The sequence below is a fragment of the Cupressus sempervirens genome, chromosome 6 (genome assembly GCF_028749045.1).
Source record: "Cupressus sempervirens isolate cs-2001-9-10 chromosome 6, ASM2874904v1, whole genome shotgun sequence".
Taxonomy (NCBI): domain Eukaryota; kingdom Viridiplantae; phylum Streptophyta; class Pinopsida; order Cupressales; family Cupressaceae; genus Cupressus; species Cupressus sempervirens.
In genome coordinates, this window is record NC_143123.1 from 86,068,633 (window position 1) to 86,087,331 (window position 18,699).

General features: G+C 35.2%; 1 protein-coding gene across 1 annotated transcript in view; it reads left to right on the forward strand.

Annotated features, from left to right (window-relative positions):
* The first annotated feature begins 705 nt into the window (after positions 1–705).
* LOC149551300 (uncharacterized) overlaps positions 706–18,699 on the forward strand; it is an 83,491-nt gene continuing 65,497 nt past the window's right edge. The window contains exons 1-2 of the mRNA XM_089786853.1: positions 706–1,707; positions 2,117–3,143. Of these exons, the coding sequence (XP_089642979.1) occupies positions 1,125–1,707; positions 2,117–3,143 (1,610 nt within the window). The 5' untranslated portion in view covers positions 706–1,124. The remainder of the gene's footprint in view (positions 1,708–2,116; positions 3,144–18,699) is intronic.

Below are 18,699 nucleotides of genomic sequence, written 5' to 3' on the forward strand. Positions count from 1 at the left end.
TTGTTAAGTTAATTAAATAGATATAGTTATTTTTTAATGAAAATAAAATATAGAGAAACTATTAATTTAATTGTTTATATAAAAAGTAATCTTAAATTTAGTATATCATTTTTTTCAAATATTATTATACTTTATCTTTTTAAATAAGATATTAGCATTGCATTTAGTTTTTTTCTATTTTATTCATTCATGCATTTTTTTCAAATATTATTATACTTTATCTTTTTAAATAAGATATTAGCATTGCATTTAGTTTTTTTCTATTTTATTATTCATTTTGCAATTATAATATTTTACAATTTTAATATTTTATTTGTTTGATATATATAATTGAATTTTTTTAATTAATTAAATACACAAATATTATTCTATATATATTATTTATAAATTATTTAAAATTCATTATCTTTAAAATACAAATTTATTAATCATTATAATTTGATTCTTAGTTTTGTATATTTAAAAAAAACATTCTATTTTCTTTACAATTCTTTAACTGTAGCTTGAGTCTATAAAAAGCTAAATTATAGACGAGAATAAATATACGAATTACAATTCTTCTATTATGGAACTGTAACTTAATCTACAATAAAAGAAAGAGCTAAATTAAAGACGAGAATAAATAGATTGACGATTTAATCTATAAAAAAAACTAAAATACAGACGAATAAATAGATTGACGATTTAGATATAGTTTTTATAAACAGTCCAAATTACAATTGAACGGAAGAGTCAGCGACGTAAAAAGCAAATTTCTTCGCGTCGAATGTTAGGGCCGCCTGTTGTATATCGATTCAACCGTGCGAACTTAAAAAAAATGTGAAATTGGTTTCAGTTTTGGCTGGTTTTATGATTGCTTGTTTTCATCCCTAAAAGCAACGCCAAAAATACAGAGCGGAAAAAGAAAAACAAACAATTTAATCGATTCGAAAGAAACCTGAATGGTCGGTTACCAAATCCATCGTCCAGTTTAAAAAACACACATTCAAAACTGGGCGAATTGTATGGCGTAATCTCAAAATCACAGAGAATATTGTTGATGCACGTAATCGAGGTCGCAGGTTCGAAAGCCGGGAAAAGTAGAACGTAAAAACTCGGATTGTCGAATTTTTATTCATGAGAAAATGCTGGATCTTAGAATTGCGATGGGGGAGTCGAAACAGCAATTTCATAACGGGGAGCTTAACTCCGTCCAGAAATCCACGCCAGGGTTTCGAGATAAGGAACATAAAAGCGCGGAGGTCGCAGGTTCGAAGCTTCCGAGGATTAGCCGTTCGAAATTCGAGAGAGCGTGCCGAGAGTACAAGGACGGCGTTGTGAAGCCTACGGATAGAATGTATAGGCTCGTGCAGATACGATTGTGTTTTAATCAGAAGAAATGTACAAGGAACGGCAAGCTTTTGGTTGCAGGAGGTAAAATTGCAGCAGGAAAAGGAAGTATTTTGGCAACTGATAGTGGAATTTCGGCAGGGGATGGGAAAAAATCGGCCGATAGTTTTAGGAGATCTGCGAAAAGCGGTGCAATAGGCAATAGCGATGTACGTCTGGATAAGGAGCATGTTGAGGAATTGGATTCCGGTAAGAAGAAGAAGAAGAGGAAGAAGGAGGGGAAGAGCGATTCGCCGGTTTTTTCTCAGAGTAAAGTATATTCTGGAGCGAAGATTGAAGAACGGATTAAGGGAGAGGTTCAGAGGGAAATCGTAGAAGGTAGGTGTTTTTGTTTTGTTTTGGTTTTGGTTTTAAAATATATTTCCATCTTGTTAGAAAAATAGGCCTTAGATGTGCTGGAATAAGCATTAGTTGTTGCAATAAATATAATCTCGTTTAAGAAGGCTGTTCCAAATCGTCATTTCAGAGAAATGAATAAGCATTAGTTTTTGCAAAAATGAAATGAATGTGGTCTGTTGCCATTTCCTTTATTGCTATTTGGTCTCAATTACTAGTTCAGATAAATATAGCTTCAGATAGTACGGAAAAAATAGTTTGGGGCGGCCGTTTGATCTCCAGTATTTTCATTGTTAACTACTTAAAATAAAAAAAATAGCATTCATAGATGTTAGGGACAATGAATGGGGGTGCACTTTCATTTGATTCCTGTTTGAATCCATCTCAGCAGAGAGTAAGAAGTCAGAGAAGCGTAAAGTGACAATTACGGCAACTAAATTAATTGATGAGGCAAAACACAAGGTGAAACGGCAGAGATTAGGGAAGGGGAATGCACAAGGTGATGAAAAGGTGGGGCTGATTGATGAGAGGCTTGTAAATGGGGAAGTTGGAGAGCCTAAATATAATCAGAGAAAGAGGCAGAGGAACCAAATGTCAGGGAATGCACACTTGGAAGTGGCTGGAAGAAAAGTGACGGGGGCTGCAAATGGAGACATCTCTGCAACAATGAAGGTGTCTAATTCAATCAAGAAAGAACGATTGGCAGCATCAGCTATGTCTCAGCTAGAGGCATCATTAGCCAATCCTCTCAAAAAACAGAGATTAGCATCTTCAAGTACATCACAGGCAGAGGTACCTGTGACTACCTCTATCAAGAAAGAACGATTGACAACTTCAAGTACATCACGGGCAGAAGTATCGCTTAGGGAGTTTTCTGGAAAGGAAGTGGTTAAGAAAACTAGAGCTAGGGCTGTGCCAATGACCGATTCTCTGGAAGAACCTGAATTAAGAAAAAACACAGAAAAGGATGTCAAGGAGGATAGTTTCTTGCAAAACCACAAGAAAGAAGAATTGAAAGGAACAGATGCTACAAGGAATGAGTTAAAAACGAGTGAACTCTGCATCAGTTCACAAAAGAGGGAAACTTCTGATCAGGTAGGCAGTGTCAGGCTTTTGGGAGAGGATGCTGCTATGACAGAGGTTCAGAAACTTGCAGATGGTTTTGATGATCAGAAAAATGAAACTTTGACTCATGAAAGTGTTAGTGCTAATGACACCCCTACTGTTGAAGGGATGATTGCTGATAAAAGTAGTCCAACAAGTGTGCTTACAGAAGCCGAAGGAAATAAAGATTCCAAGGATCGTAATGCAGTGCCTGAAAAACCCCCAAGTGCATGGGTTCAATGTGATAAGTGCACAAAATGGCGTCAGATACCTGTTGAATTAGCTGAGTATATAGACATAACAAACCCTAGATGGTATGCATCTCATTTCATTACATTTTTTGTTGTAATGTGTAAATTCCTCCCAAGCTGGAGGTTACTTCATGAATGATTAATGTTTGAAAGTTGTGATTAGTTCAATTTGCATTTTTCACAATATATGACTTCTCGTAGTATTTTTAGGGTGACCTTGAAAAGTATTATATTCTGTAGGGATCAAATTTAATATTTTTGGTTTTGGCTTGACTTGTTCTTGGTACCTTTGAATAATTGGGTTGTGCATTTGTATATCTTTTCTAGCTTATCATCTCAATAATTCAGTTATGTATTTCATAAAAAAATTATTTTAAAAATATCATTATATATCCTGATAGGTCTTTTCTTTGTAGGGTTCCCACTGTTTTCTTGAAAATATCACTACTTTTGCAAAATATCCGACTAAAATTTTCACCATTTAAATTGTTGGCGATATGTCACCAGAAGTATCACGATAAATTAGTTTTTTTCCCTCTATACAAGCACCAGACCTGCATGTTTTTTGCCATTCTACAGTAAAACTTTAATAAATGAGGTATATGACTTGGATGGTGTAAGTAGCTGCCAGTGCCATTATTGAATAGTATTTGTACCTGTTGCCAAGGAACAAGAGTAATTATTGCAGTCATTTTTTAATATGAATGTGGTTGTCCACAGTTGTGAAGACACCTGGTATAACTAGATTTGAAAACTATGTTACCTTGAGTTTCTGGGACGGGGGGACGGGGGGATGAGGAACTGGTTTCCGGGATGGTTTTTCTTTTGGCTGGCAGGGGACGGCTATATATATATATATTCATGAATTTCAGAATTACATAACATTGTCACATTCATCACAGCAACACAACTTCAAATTATCTCTTTGCATATTTTACCTTTCTATTCTTGAATTCTCTCATCCTGATGATGGATCACAGAGTGATCCGAAACGTTGATGCTAAAAATAACATACACAATCGAATCCAGAAACAAATCTTGCTTCAAAAATGGATTGTGGAAGTCTGATAAAATTTATTAAAATTATCAATTTCATTCATTGAATCAGCATAGAACATAGCATCAAATTGAATTGTCGTCTAAGAATTGGAACATAGGATGACATCAAATGAGTGAATCAATCTGCCATAGATGGACAATATGTTTAGACTTTAGAGCCCTTTTTTGTGGGTTTTGGAGGAAAACTGAATTTGTTGTGCCCAATCTTCCTAGACAGGTAGCAGCCATCTTGTTTGGGCAGTAATCAGCTTCAACAATTTATTTCTAGGCAATTATTGCTGCTATCAGAGCATCATCAAAGCTGAAAACAATCTGAGTATTCCTCAACCCAGCAGCAATCATTTCCAGGTCTGCAATATGAAATCAAATAGAAGTCTGATTTACAATCATTTTTAGGTCTGGTTTGTTGAATAAAAGTTGAAGTTTGAATTTTCAGTCATAGTTGGATGTTAAGTTCGTAATGGCTTCCAAAAACACAAACTTTCAACATGTGTTATATTAACATATTTTATTACTTTAATGTGGGGCCTGCAAATGGACAGAAAATCACCATTTAATAATTTTTTTGAGTTCAATTTTCTTTTAAAAATTGGAAACTTCAAGCAGTCCCCGGGACGGATGAGAAACGGCTACGGAGTCCTCGGGACGGTCAACACCATCTGGAAACACGTTGATTGTTTCCGAAATTTCGGGGATGGGTTTTTGATTTTCTTGCTTGGTTTTAGGACGGCTTGGAAATGTTTCCGGTCGTCCCCAATTCACCGAAACGGGGACGTTTCTGAAACTCAAGGCTTAGGGCTGGAAATGCGTCCCCGGGTAACATAGTTTGAAAACCTTGTGAATAGGGACAATGACAGCGGTGGTTGTGATTTGCGACTATGCCTGTTGCCTTTGATAACAACAAATCCTGATATTACTAGACAATACTGTCAAATGATTATGCTATCTTTTGCCTTGTCATTATTCTTGCATCACAAATGTCACGTGTTTTCATTGACTGTTTCCATGTATACTTATCAATAGATATTGTATTTATTATTTCATTTGCAAAATGTTTATATGATTGAGTTAATTGTTGAGTTTGTGGTCATCATTTTTGTTTTTTGACATAATTCCTTTTATGATTAGTAGTCTTCTCAAGATTACTGGTCTTTAGCATATTGTAATTATTGTGACCAATTCATTCTTGATCAGTATAGTGTTCAATAGCAACCTTATTAGTGCCACAAACACAGTATATGAGATTAAATAAAGTGATTAATATGAAATGCTGATTACTTGGAGATTAGGCTGCTTCTTTCTATTGGAATATCTGTTGATGGTCTGTCCCACGTTCATGTACTGTCTCAATGTTCCCCTCCATTCCTTCTCTTTTGAGCCTCTTAGCTTCACTATCTGTAGTGTTACTGACCATGGCTTTAGGTTTCCCCTTAGCTATTTGAGAGTGTTCCCTTATAACTTATGGGTTGAAATTGATCTTTATATTCTCCATTTAGACCAGGGCCTGCTCACTTTGCTCCCTCTAGGAGGTGGAGAGCAAATAACACATCCTTTTTGCATGCCCCATTTAGTATGAGATCGGAGGAAGATTTCATTTCCACAACAGGGACTTAGACAACAAGAATCTACTTTATTCAGATGTTTAGATCAACTATGCCTGCCACTTTTTCTATGTGAGGTCATAACCTTTTGGCACAGATCCTTACAGTGGTGTCCAGAGGCTCTAGAGGCCCCATGTTGGTCAGCTTTTTTTTCCCTAGTACATCAAAGTGAGAGTCAACACAAAATGGTTTTTGGATAATGGAACTTCGCATACCAGAGCTGATAATCCAATTTTCCACCAAGTTCTAATCTTTTAAGGATGGGCATGGTAAGGGATGGGGGTGTGTTTCGGGGACATTTTTTTTTGAGGCCATTTTAGAGGATGGCAGGGGACAAATATAAAAAAAAAAAAACATTAAAAATATGGGAAATGTCAAATATTCATACGATGACATCGACAAGGCATTCATCATATATACTATAGATCCTTAATTCACAATGCTAGAGTTGAATTGAGAGTTCGTATTATTAAAATAATACTGTAATGTTTCAAATGGCAATCTTTAGCGAGTTTAGTTTTATTTGTTAGTTTCTATTTTCATATTCAGTTTACAATTATTTTGTTTAAAAGCATCATCTTGTACTTTTCTGTTTTAGGAGAGTTTGTCTACATTGTTTAATATCAAACTATCAAGCTTTATAACAAGAGTGGGTCTAAGTCTAACTCCCTCATGGGAGGCCCAAGGTTATGTGGGTTGCATGCACTTCTTTTTGACTTGCATGTGCTGATTTAAGCACAAAGTGTTTTCTTATTTTACTGTGTGATGAAGTTTGGCCATTTTTGGATATTTTACCACACAAAGTTCAATGTTTTTGTTGTTTGAAGGTTTCTATGATGGAATGTTTTGTTTACCGCAATTGGGACGTGTTTTCTATAGTGCGAGGGTTTTGCATGATTTTGCCCCAAAAATCATGGTGGGTTGTTTGATTCTTTTCCACAAACAATCATGGTGGTGGGTTTTTTGATTTTTTCACAAATAATCACGATAATGGGTTTTCTAACTTTTATCTAAAAAATATTAGTAGATGGTTTTTATTTTTTTTCCCTTGAAAAATTATGTTGTGTTTCAACAATTTTGTCCTAAAAAAATTGTAAGGTGTATTTCATAATTTTTCTTTCAAAAATTCTAGGAGGGTTTTATAATCTATATCCATAGACAAATATTGTGGGTATTGTGTGATTTTTTGCCTCAAAAAATGTTTTGTATAAGGGTTTTACTTTTTTTTCTAAAAAGTATTGTATTTTGATATGTGTCGTGATTTTTGTGTTGGGTTTTGACCGACTTTTCTCCTTTAAAGTGTGCTTGGTTTTTTCAATTTTATCATAAAAACCGTTTTTGGTTTTCTTTCAAAAAACATTATGATTGGTATTGCTAGTCTTAGTGTTTTTAATTTTTTAGGAAAAAATCATTGGAGGGTTGATGTTTTATCAACAAAAATTGTGGTTTCTTGAATTTGTTCTAGATTACATCTAGAGTTGTTGATTTTTCCTCAAAATTCTGGTTTTAGTTTCATCTTTGTGCCTTTGGCTATAGAAAGTGATGCCTTTGTTTCCCAACACTTGGTTGGAAGGATTGTGGTTATCTTGGTCATTTTCAAAAGTTCTGCAGATTCGAGGGTCTCAACAACAAGCTCATGTTGTAGAGTGCTTTGATGTGAAGGCACATCTGTGATCAAAAGACCTATAGATTATCTTCTATAGGATAGTTAGTACAATGACCACTAAGGGAGGGTATTAAAATCATAATGTAATGCTTCTAATGGTCATCTTTTTGGTTAATTTCATTTTTCGTATTTAGTTAACAATTGTTTCATTTAGAAACATCATCGTGTACTTTTCTATTGAAGGAGATTTCATCTCCAGTGTTTAATATCAACTATCAAGTGTTGTAACACATGAGAGTTGAACAAAGTAACATATGTCCAAATTTAATTGCTCTCATAATTCATTGTCAATGTGTATGTGCTATTGTAATATATTATATAAATTATAGAGTACACCAAAATGACAAAAAACAATAGAAAGTATGTTGCTAGATCCTTAATCGGTATCTACTAACCTTGGAACAAAATCAGAGTCTAACTTTGAGTCACTTCCATTATAAGAGGCTGATTCATCCAGTGGAACTCCGATCAATCCCTCATATGTCACCTTCTTGTCAATTTGGGTGCCATTTTCTTGATCAACATACATTGTAAAGTGTGAGTCTATCAATACTTCAAAGTATAATGGTCTTAATTGCAAAGCACTATGCACAACCACAAATTTCTTTGCTTCATCTAGATGTAAGCCTCATCTTATTGATATAGTGGATGGACTTGTATTTTGATCATTTTTTTTATCACTGAGGAATCAATAACTTGTGAAAAGAGGCAAATGGCAAGCATCCTGAACTTTGCAATATCCTTGCTCTGCAATGTCCACCATCCAATAGGGCCAGTTTAGGCTAGTGTAGTTCTATTCATCTTTGTCTTGGGTTGCTTAAATTTGGATTGCAAAGATAGTAAAGGAAAATCATTGTGTGCAAAGTTAGTTGACTCCTCACTTGAATGTATCTTTCGACCATTTGCTCACCTTGTTGTCATCACAAAGGGGTGACCTCCTAGACGTTGGTGCATATCATTTGAGATTTAAAGCAAAGTTTTTGATATGAAGTAGGGTGTTTGTAGTGTTTCATTCTACAATGGGTTTAATGTATTGCTCATATAATCCCAAATAATGATGCCTAATACAAATTGCTCATTTTATCTGTCCAAACATGTTGTCAAATGTTTATTAAATATCTTCAAGATTAAGAGAGTATGCATTAACATATCTAAGGACATCTACAATAGGTGAGATGATAGATCAAACATATGTACGATCAAAAATTTCGAAAAGGAAGAAGACTCAAGAGTTAGAATCAAATGACAAGTTATAAAATTAGAAACCAATAAAATCAGAAACTTAATAAAATTAGTAATTTATAAAATACTCAGCAATTTTTTTCCCTCACAGCGGACCACCTATTGTCATCAAGGATCCTTTTATGATAGTTTCTTCTTTACAAGTGTTTGTAGTAGGGATCTACTCCACTTGAACCATCATCAACTATAGAGCTTTTTGCACCTTAATAATCGTTTCTAACAAAATGAAATAACTAGCTCACCTAGTCTTAATATGTCTAGAGAATTTCTTTTTGAACAAGTCTTCAAGTGAGTCAGGTGTAGTTGCTGCAAACAAATTTCTGAATATCTCTACATTTTACCACCACTTTGTTGCACCCAATATATCTTTCGTAGGTCTTTAAATACACGAGCACATGGTGTCCAAAAGATGTGCTTGTAAGCAACCTTCACCATAATGCTAACTAATTTGCAATTATCATGTTTATATAACATATGATGCCCCAACCCCCTTGAACAATCAGCAGTTCCAAGAAAATAAGAGCCAATTGTACATGTGACTATAAAGTTGATGAGTGGCCAATGTCTAATATCAGCCCGCACATCCTTGACAATAGAGCAACCCATCTTAATCCAAGCTTGTCTCTTGTCCTCCATCACCAAACTCATCTAAAATATCCTTCGTCAAGTTCTCAACAGGCAATGAATGAAGAACCAAAAAATTCTTTGCTGACTTGTTTGAACTAAGGAGAACACACCACAGGATGATATGGGCATGAAAACATTTGTGAATAAAAAACTTTGCCACATCGTATTGAACATACTTGTAGTTGTCCCCAATTTCTCACTAGCACTATTCTTTCTCTTTTCTGTTTTGAAAATGTCATAATTGATTAGCCGAGTGTGTATATTGTATTAGCATAGGCATAATTGAGTGTGTACATCATGTTAATATTGGTGCACCCATGGACTTTGCTCCCACTACCATATGCAATCTATTAACCTCTCTACTTTCTCATCCGTTATAATGTCCCCGTTTGGGATTACCCTAAATTTTGTCCTAGAATAGTTCATTCAAAACAAAGAAATGTAATATAGCTAGAATTTTAATTTCACCAATAGCAAGATAAACCTTGGAATAGGTCTTGTAATCATGTTAGGTAACATATATAACATAATTCTACCAATATTTCAGTCTATTTAAATAAATCACTTAAGAAGTCAGCACTGACGCCTTAATCACTAATTCTATGTCTTAAGTAATAAAATTTCCGCCATCTCGATTTCACACTTGGGTAGCTTGGCAAATAAGAATTGTTGTTCAAGTATTTCGTTTTTATATCCCTGTGGATGATGGTAGGGGAGTGGTAGTTACAGTTGTTGCCCCTTCCTCTAATTCAATACTATGCTCAAAGCCTCTCTTTGGTGGCAGTTCTTGTAGAGTGTCTTCAAATACCCTTTTGTGCTTTTTAAAGATATGTTGGATGCCAAAATGTATGTTTTTTCTTTAGGAGGAAAGACTTGTCAAGAATCATGCACAATGTAACCCATTCTCCCTCTCCACGCGTAAAAATTCTTTCCATCTTCTTGGATGAGACTACTCTTTGGGATCCATTGGATAGCTCTCGTAAAATGACTTCTTACCCATCACGTTCTAAACAAATTTCTGGCTTTGAGAGTCTAGGATGAAGCATCCAGAAGAGTGCAAGCATAGGGTACCTAGAATTACATTGATATCTCCTATCTTAACAATGTAGAAATCTTTTTGGATTGAAAGCTTTTCTGAGGTGATTTTTAGTTGCAATTTTTTTTTGGTATATAGGGCAGTGGACCCATTAGCCAAGGATACTATAAAGTCGTTAAAATTCTTTGTTTCGAATTTCATTTTGCAACCAAATTCTTGTCAATAAATTTGCAACCAAGGGCCTTGGTAAATATGTCGACATTCTGCTCTTCAGTACTGATGTAGACTAATTTAATAACATCTCTGTCTACCATATCTCTTATATGTTGGTAAGGAATCTCTATATGCTTGGACTGATTATGAAAGATTGGATTCATAGATAGTTTGATGCAGCTTTGATTATCACGGTGAATCATAGTGGGATTTAGGGGCTTCCCAAATAGTCCAACTAGTAACTTCCTCAACCACATTGCTTCATGAGCACCATATGGAGGCAGCCATATATTCAGCTTCAGTGGAACTTAAAGCTATTGTTGACTGTTTCCTACTAAACCATGATATCATAGTCGATCCAAGACTGAAACAACAATTAGTAGTACTTTTACGATCAATGGAACTGCATGCCCAGTCGGAATTTGAATACCCTTGAAGTTGTATCTCAACATTCTCATACTTCAGGCCAAGTTCGATAGTACCACGTAAATGTTTCAAAATATGCTTGGCAGCCATTAGGTGAATCTTCTTAGGTTCACCCATGAATTGACTCAACACATTAGTAGCATAACAAATATCAAGGTGAGTGTTTACTAAGTACATAGGAGACCCAATAATTTGTCTATAGTAGGTAGGGTCTGTAGGCTCTGAGTCAGCTGCTTCATATTTAAGCTTATGAAGATTTGTTTCTATCGGAGTAGATAGAGCTTTACAATCCATCATAGCAAATCTAGTCAAGAGATCAAAAGTGTATTTCCCTTGATTTAGGAAAATATAATTCTCTAGAGCAGAATGTACGGACAAGAATGTGGAGCAGAATTCGATATGAAGGATTTAGGCATTCTACACTAAATTATTAAATTAGTCTACATCAGTACTGAAGAGCAGAATGTCGACATATTTACCGAGGCCCTTGGGAAGTTGAAAGTGGAGTACTTCAGATGTAAACTTGGTATGACTAAATTGTAATTAAAATTTCTGAGACGTAATTCCTATATTATGAAATTAATATATTCATGAATATTTAATGTTGCAATATTGCTTTTATGTATTATGTCATGAATGGTGACGATCTTTCATGAAATGAATGTGTATGGTCACTATTGTAAGGTGATGACCTTAACAATAGTGTGACCTGTTATCATGATAGACTACATTAAGGCGCTGTCCTGGACTGAGCCAAAATTCATGATAACCACTGTATCAAGATTGGCTACATTAAGTTGCTGTCCCAGAATGTGCCAAATATCTTGATAATGTATAGTGTGTTAAATTGTTATCACTTAGTGTGTTTCCAAATTAAGTTGGTAATTGTGATAACATACATATCGTGATTGACTACCTTTTAAAGGTTGTGTCCCGGACTGTGCTGGATATCATGATATTGAAATAGTTAATTCTTATTCTTGATCTATCACCATGACTGCTTACTGAAATTGTTGTCCCAAAATGTGTTGGATGTCATGATGATTACTGCATCAAGATAATTTAAAACTCTAAATTGAATTACCTGTGATTTTGGAGACTTCATCACCATCCTAAGATCAAGGTTGATGTCTGATTGACTTCTTTGAGTAGTTGTCCTGGAGTGCCGGAAATCAGATACCTCACATTTTCTTGAGATGAAATGTATTCAATTTGGAAGCTTTACAAGATTGATATAAATTCTTATACCAAAATAATACATCTAAGATTTTGTTCAATCCTCCCTTGCTAAGAGGGAGTGTTGAGGAAGTAGCTTCGCTCAGATTGAAGCAAATCTATAGTACTGGAAAATTGATCTAAACAAATATGTGTATTATTATACAAAAGAGTATATATATACATATATATAATCACAACCAAATTTCATATATATATATATATGTTAAGTGAATCAAATCGTATTCTGCATTTTGCAGAAATTACCTTTCTTTCTATCCCACCCGGCGATCAGGTATTGAACATGATTCAATGTATTATATTCCTCCAAGATCATGTGTCTGTTCTTCTGCATGAATAACTCTCTTGTTATTATTATCGGTGAGTTAACAAATTATTGTATCTGCATAGGGTTATGACCCTACGTGGTATGGGCGATGTAAGGGTCATACCCCTATGTAGTTACAACCTCTGGAAACATATTTATAATACATTCGATGCTTGGTTGCAAACATATCAATAACAGTGAAAATATTATTACCAAGCCAAGCAATCGAATATAAATTAATACTTCAGCTTGCTGCAAGCAAAGTGCTAAATACAGTAGCACTAATATATTGTACTGTAACAGTAATATATTATACAATGATCATTCTCAGATTCTCTGAGACTTCATTTCAGAAATAATAAATAAGATTCAATCAGAGGTTGTAATCTGAGAGAGATATACAAGGATTAAATATAGTCTATCAGTCAATACTCTGAAATTAGAAATCCATTACGCTCTCTATTAAGATCCATATTTCCTTAAAATACAAATGTGTGTCTGCTCCCATCTCTGGCATTTAAAACATCCTTTGTTTCTTTCAAGTTTATTTTAGTTGTCTTTTCGAGGAAATTCCCTTTTATGCCGATCTCTGTAATAGGGGGGGTTCTATATGTGAGTTTGAAGTTAGATTTTTTGAATAACGCTTGTTGTTTGATGATGCGTTTTCCAACTTTGATGCCTTTTGAATTGCATCTTCAAGTGTGGTAGGATTGTGAGAACTTACCATGCCAAAGATTGACTTTTCTAGCCCTTTACAAACAAGTGTGTGAGTTTACTTTGGAGATACTTCTAGTACCATGGCTGTTTTTTTTTTGTAATTCAACGACATAATATTTTATGGTTCCATGTTTTTTAAATTTCTTTAGCTCTTTGAAACACCATTTGATGTTTTTGATCGAACATTTTGATAAGTTTTTGAGTGAATTCATCATAAGTTTTTATGTGTCAGTGGCCTTGAGTAATAAGGCCATGATGCCATCAATCATGCGTAACTCCCCCCAATTGTATGATGGCAAATTTAATAGCCTCGTCCTCCTTCACGAGGCAAAGTGAGAGATAAGCATCCATCTCTTGCACCCATGAACGTGCAGTGGCTTTTCCAGATCCATCCAAGTCGGTAGGACATTTTACTTTCCTTTTGTCTTAAATTTTTGTTGGTTTGTTCTCTTTCCATTCCAGGGGCAGTTTGAATTTTGTCATCACAGTAATCTCTGAAAGAAATATTTCTTCTAATTTCAGGATCTATCCTTGAGTATGCTTCAACAATTCCATCAACATTGTCAATGGGTGGGTTATTTTTTCTTCCTCTATTCTATATTCTCTTCTAGGTATGAAAGAAGGTCTTGTCAAGCCAGGGGTTGATTCCTTTCTATATTTCTGAATGATTAGACTTGGCATCCCTCTCATCAATCTGGCTGGGTCAAAGATTACTGAAAGTATTATTCATATTTTGGAGGGCTTGAAGTAGTAGTCTTTTTAAAATATTTTTCATTTTTCTCCATGAGAGTTTGGGTTGTTTGTTTGTTGCACTCCATGTATGCCCTTAGTTCATTTCCCATTTGTTCGCTCACTATGTTGTTTTGAGTGGACTTAATGTTGGATGCAAGTTTCTTCTTTTCTCTTTCCAAAGCCTTTTGAGCCCTTTAGCATAGTTGCATAAATTATCTTTTGTCCCTTAGGCTGGCAGGATCTTGGCTCTGATTGGGGTTACCCTAAATTGTGCCCTACAATCACAAGTTCAGTCAGACAAGAGGTGTAGTATAGTTAGAATTTTAACTTCACTAATAAATATTTCTTTAGTGAGATAAACCATGGAATAGGTCTGGCAAGACTGTTAGATAACATATGTAACATAATTTTACCAATATTTCAATAAGGGTTAGGTAACATGTAAATGCATATTTATTCATTATTTTAATCTATTTAAATAAATCATTTAAGAAGTCAAGAATCAATAGTTCGATTCCCATAATCAACCATAACAGATATTGAAGAGGAAGCATGTTAGGGTGGCACAACTTCACCATGACTCAGCCCTAGACCACAAAGTATCCAGCTTGACCTCTTGGCCTCAAGTATCCATCCAGTATCCATCTGCTTCCCTAATTGTGACTCCACAAAAGGTGCCCTAAATTCACCACAACTAAGGCCAAGAGCATAGATTATCCAAGTTTGACTTCTTGGCCTCAAGTGTTAAGAGCTTCTATCCATCCATCATGAGGTGGCCTACTTACAAAAGGAATATGCACCAGCTGACCTTATTGAGGTCCTCCCTAATCATGAGATGGTGGGTTACAGGAGATTTCAATAAATAAATGATTAATTACTATAATAAAGGCTATATATATATATATATATAGGTCATATATGCAATTGTGATTTTGCATATATTTATCATTTATATTGCATACCACAAAGAGATAAGATCACTAAGGTTTGCAATGTATAGTGGTTTCTGATCTGATCAATCTATATGCTTGATTGCTGCTGATTTATAATCTGATCTCCTTTTTATTGAAATTGCATGGATACAGGTACAGATACATATACAGATGCAGTATTGGGTACAGATATGGCCATTTTTTAAGACCCCCAATATGGATACGGCTGGACACAACATTAATGAATAACACTATACATATTTTTAACACAGCTTTTTAAAGTTATTATAGGAGATTTTCATTACTTCAAAAGTAATATTGACACAAAATGCTACATAAATATTTATAAGTTAATTTAACACTTCACAATATGTAATCATAGTAGAGTTGCATTAGAAGATAACCCAAAAACTGGGTTGCTGAAATAGAAAAAACATTTTATTTGTCTTTCCCATTTGATGCAGGTTTTAATTATATTGTTTTTATTTTTTTTGCTTTACTAAAGTTTAAAAAAAAAATTTGAAAAGATTTACGTCAAATCTTGTTTTTTGATAGGTAACATTTTGATTTTTCATTGATATTAAAAAGAGGAATTACATCAGATATGCCATTTGTATAAGTTGGCCAAAAGCATTACAAACATATATCTTCCCTACCCCACATACATATATAGATGATAAACAAAAAAAAAGCGCATTAACACCCCATCCAAAAGACAATAGCATCCCCACCCACAAAATAGAGACGTTTCATCTGCCCAAGGCAAAGACATTGTCCACCTCCACCAACCACCTATGCTTAGTCCTTAAACTGCTGTGCTGCCTCCTCTCTCGTGAAATTTGGAATAGTCCAGTCGTCCTGAACTGACCTTGGTATGCCGAGAGGACTAGTTCCTTGGCGATGCTTTCTGCCCTCACTTGTGCCCGCCTCTTCAATCAATGAAATATCCAGCCACATTCTATGCACCGTTGAATGTCCAACATCCTTCTGGGCTTTCCTTTCAAGCTGGTGTCGTAGGGGCTGCCCTGGAGCTGTCACACTCTTTCGTGGCGTCGCCTTTATAAACCCCGGCCTGTCCTCACTCGACACCAATATCTTCTCCTGTAGGAATTCCACAATCCTCGTCCACCCTTTCTTTGCCTGCGGAATGTGCACCCCTTGTGGATTTGCCGATGACCAGACTATCAGGGGTTGAACCAACGAATCCCATCCCCCAATCAGCCTCCATGGCTCTTGTCCCATCTCCAACCCGACACCCAGAACAACTTTGTCTACAATCTCCTCCAACCCTTGTATTCATTGTGAGTCAACACATGCTGACACGACCCTACGAACTTCCTCCTTGGTCTCACCAACTAGCAACGCCAACGCCACAAAGAGCGAAACCACATCTAATTTGGAGTGTCTCCTCCAGTAAGATTCTAGATACTCCATTCCAAACATTTGCTGGATGCCTTCGAAGAACTCCTAATCATCAAACATGAAAATGTTCTTCAAACGCCTAACTGTGAACTTCCCTTGATACGATTGCGTCTGATTGTCTGATTCAAGTGAAAAATTAGCCTCCATTTCCGTCTCTTTGCTGAAAACCCTGTGGAATGGCCTTCCTTTCCTCCTTAAAATCACACACTTTGAACAATCTGGATGCTTTCTCTATACGAGGTTGGGTGCCAATAAATAATTACAATCTCTGCCATGCGTGAGGGAATGATATTTCATGAATGCCGTTGGGAGTATTGATTCATGATTTTGATTGTACTCCCTTCTTTAGTTAGTAAAAATGCTTTTTTGGCCTCTTCATTGTGTTTGCCAATCTTTATTCCAAGTCGAGAAGCCTAAGGTCTTCAAGAATTTCATTCTAAATCCCCAAAGCTGCATTCATGCCCATGTTGGCCAGCTTGCCTGCCACCTTATTTGCTTCTTTGTATACATGGGAAACCTTAAAGTCCTCAAACTCCATTAACAGGCATCTAATCTGTTTTAATGTGTTTGTCAAGATGTCACTCCTCTAGCTTCCCTTTCTTAATTCCACTAGTGATTATCTTTGAATCCCCTTCAAGATGCACTCTACGAAAACCCAGTTTAGCACCTAAGACTAAAGCCTCTTTAGCTGCTTCACATTCTGCCACATTATTCGTTCCATCCCTCAGGCGTTTGGCCAGAAAAGCAAGGGTATTGCCCTGATAATCTCTTGCTATACAAGCACATCCAGAGACCCTTGGATTTCCCCGAGCTGCCCCATCAAAGTTGATTTTTACCCACCTTTCATCTGGTGGTAGCCAAAACATCTTTTCCCTTCTCTGTTTAGTATTAGCCCTTAAAAGCCCATTAACAGGCCTATGTATTTATGCCAAATCTTTTAAAAAACCAAGTCCCATAGTATTTGGCATAGTTGGAAAATCAAGTTTTTTTAGGCAGACATGGGTACAGTATTCGATGTGTATCCGGGCAGTATTGGATATAGGGATACGCGTGCCCAAGGATGGACAAAGGAGTTTCCAGCAACTCTGCTTTTTATGTGTGTCAATTTTTTTTTTATTGATTGATTCTTTGATGCCTTTCTCCATTGTGGTCTTCTGTCTTTAATCTTCATGTCTCTTTGAAGAGGGACAACTTTTGGAAGTTGCTGTCCTTAAAGTACACTCGCAATATCTATTAACCACACCTCTTCATAACCAGGCCACCTTATTTGTTTGCGAGTCGCTGCTTCAGGTGCCTTAATCATTGTTTTAACATAATTTGAATATTTTTTCTTTTCCTTTATACCTATCATCTCTCCTAATAGAATCGTAGTTTGTAATATATTTCTGCGTTTTAATCACCATTCTTTTGGTAATCATCAGTTTCACTTTCCGTTATTTTTCTTAGTTAATTGCTGTCTTTATAAACATTGGCTTAGTATGTTACTTTCTATAGAAAATTGTGAAGTCTTATATACAAAACTATTTTCTTGTTTATAGATATCTTCTGTATGGAGGGTGTATGACATCCTTCTTTATATCTGGACATATTCCAACCTCATGTCTTCTAAAGCCCAAGATTTTACCTTCAATTAGCTCCCTCTGAAATTTGCCTTGCCAGTATAACACAACTTATCAACTATTATGTTTTTTTAGTTTGATCTAAACCGCAGTAATCGTGAAGGAAAAAATAACAAGAAATGATGTTGTTCAACACTTTTTCTGTGAGTAGGATGCATCTTGTTGTCTTTCTATGAATGAATATATTTGTTGGGAAATTTTTAGGTGATATCTTATAACAAACACACCTTCATATGTGTGCCAGAATTTTCTATTAGCTAAATTCAATTTGGATTTACCATTTTCTATATTTTTGGTCATAAACTCTAGCATAAGAGAAAACTATCTACACTATAGATATCTTGAATACATCTATCTAAAAAATGCCAAGATATCAAAATGAAGAAACAGTTATTTTATATTATGTTGGAACTATTTTAGTCACTACACATGTGTAAACATAAATTTCATGTTGTGCTTATTTGGAAATATTCTGTTCATTAATCAATATTGATATTTTGGCATGCGAATGACTGTCATTTTAAGGCAAACAGAAAGAGTTATTTGTTAACATATTCTCACAATTACACTCCTCTCCTTGCTGCCATCGAAAAATCCCTCCTGGCTTTATTCAGTAATAATGAAGAAAAAGGTTGAAAGTAAAGAGACCTAAATTTTTAGTTCATTATTAATATTTCCTCAAACTACAATAAACTTTCCTGTTATCTGTAAATGAATATAATCTTTAACACATTTTAAGTGTTGTCTTGTAGCATATATGCCTGTCTTTCATAGTTATTCACTA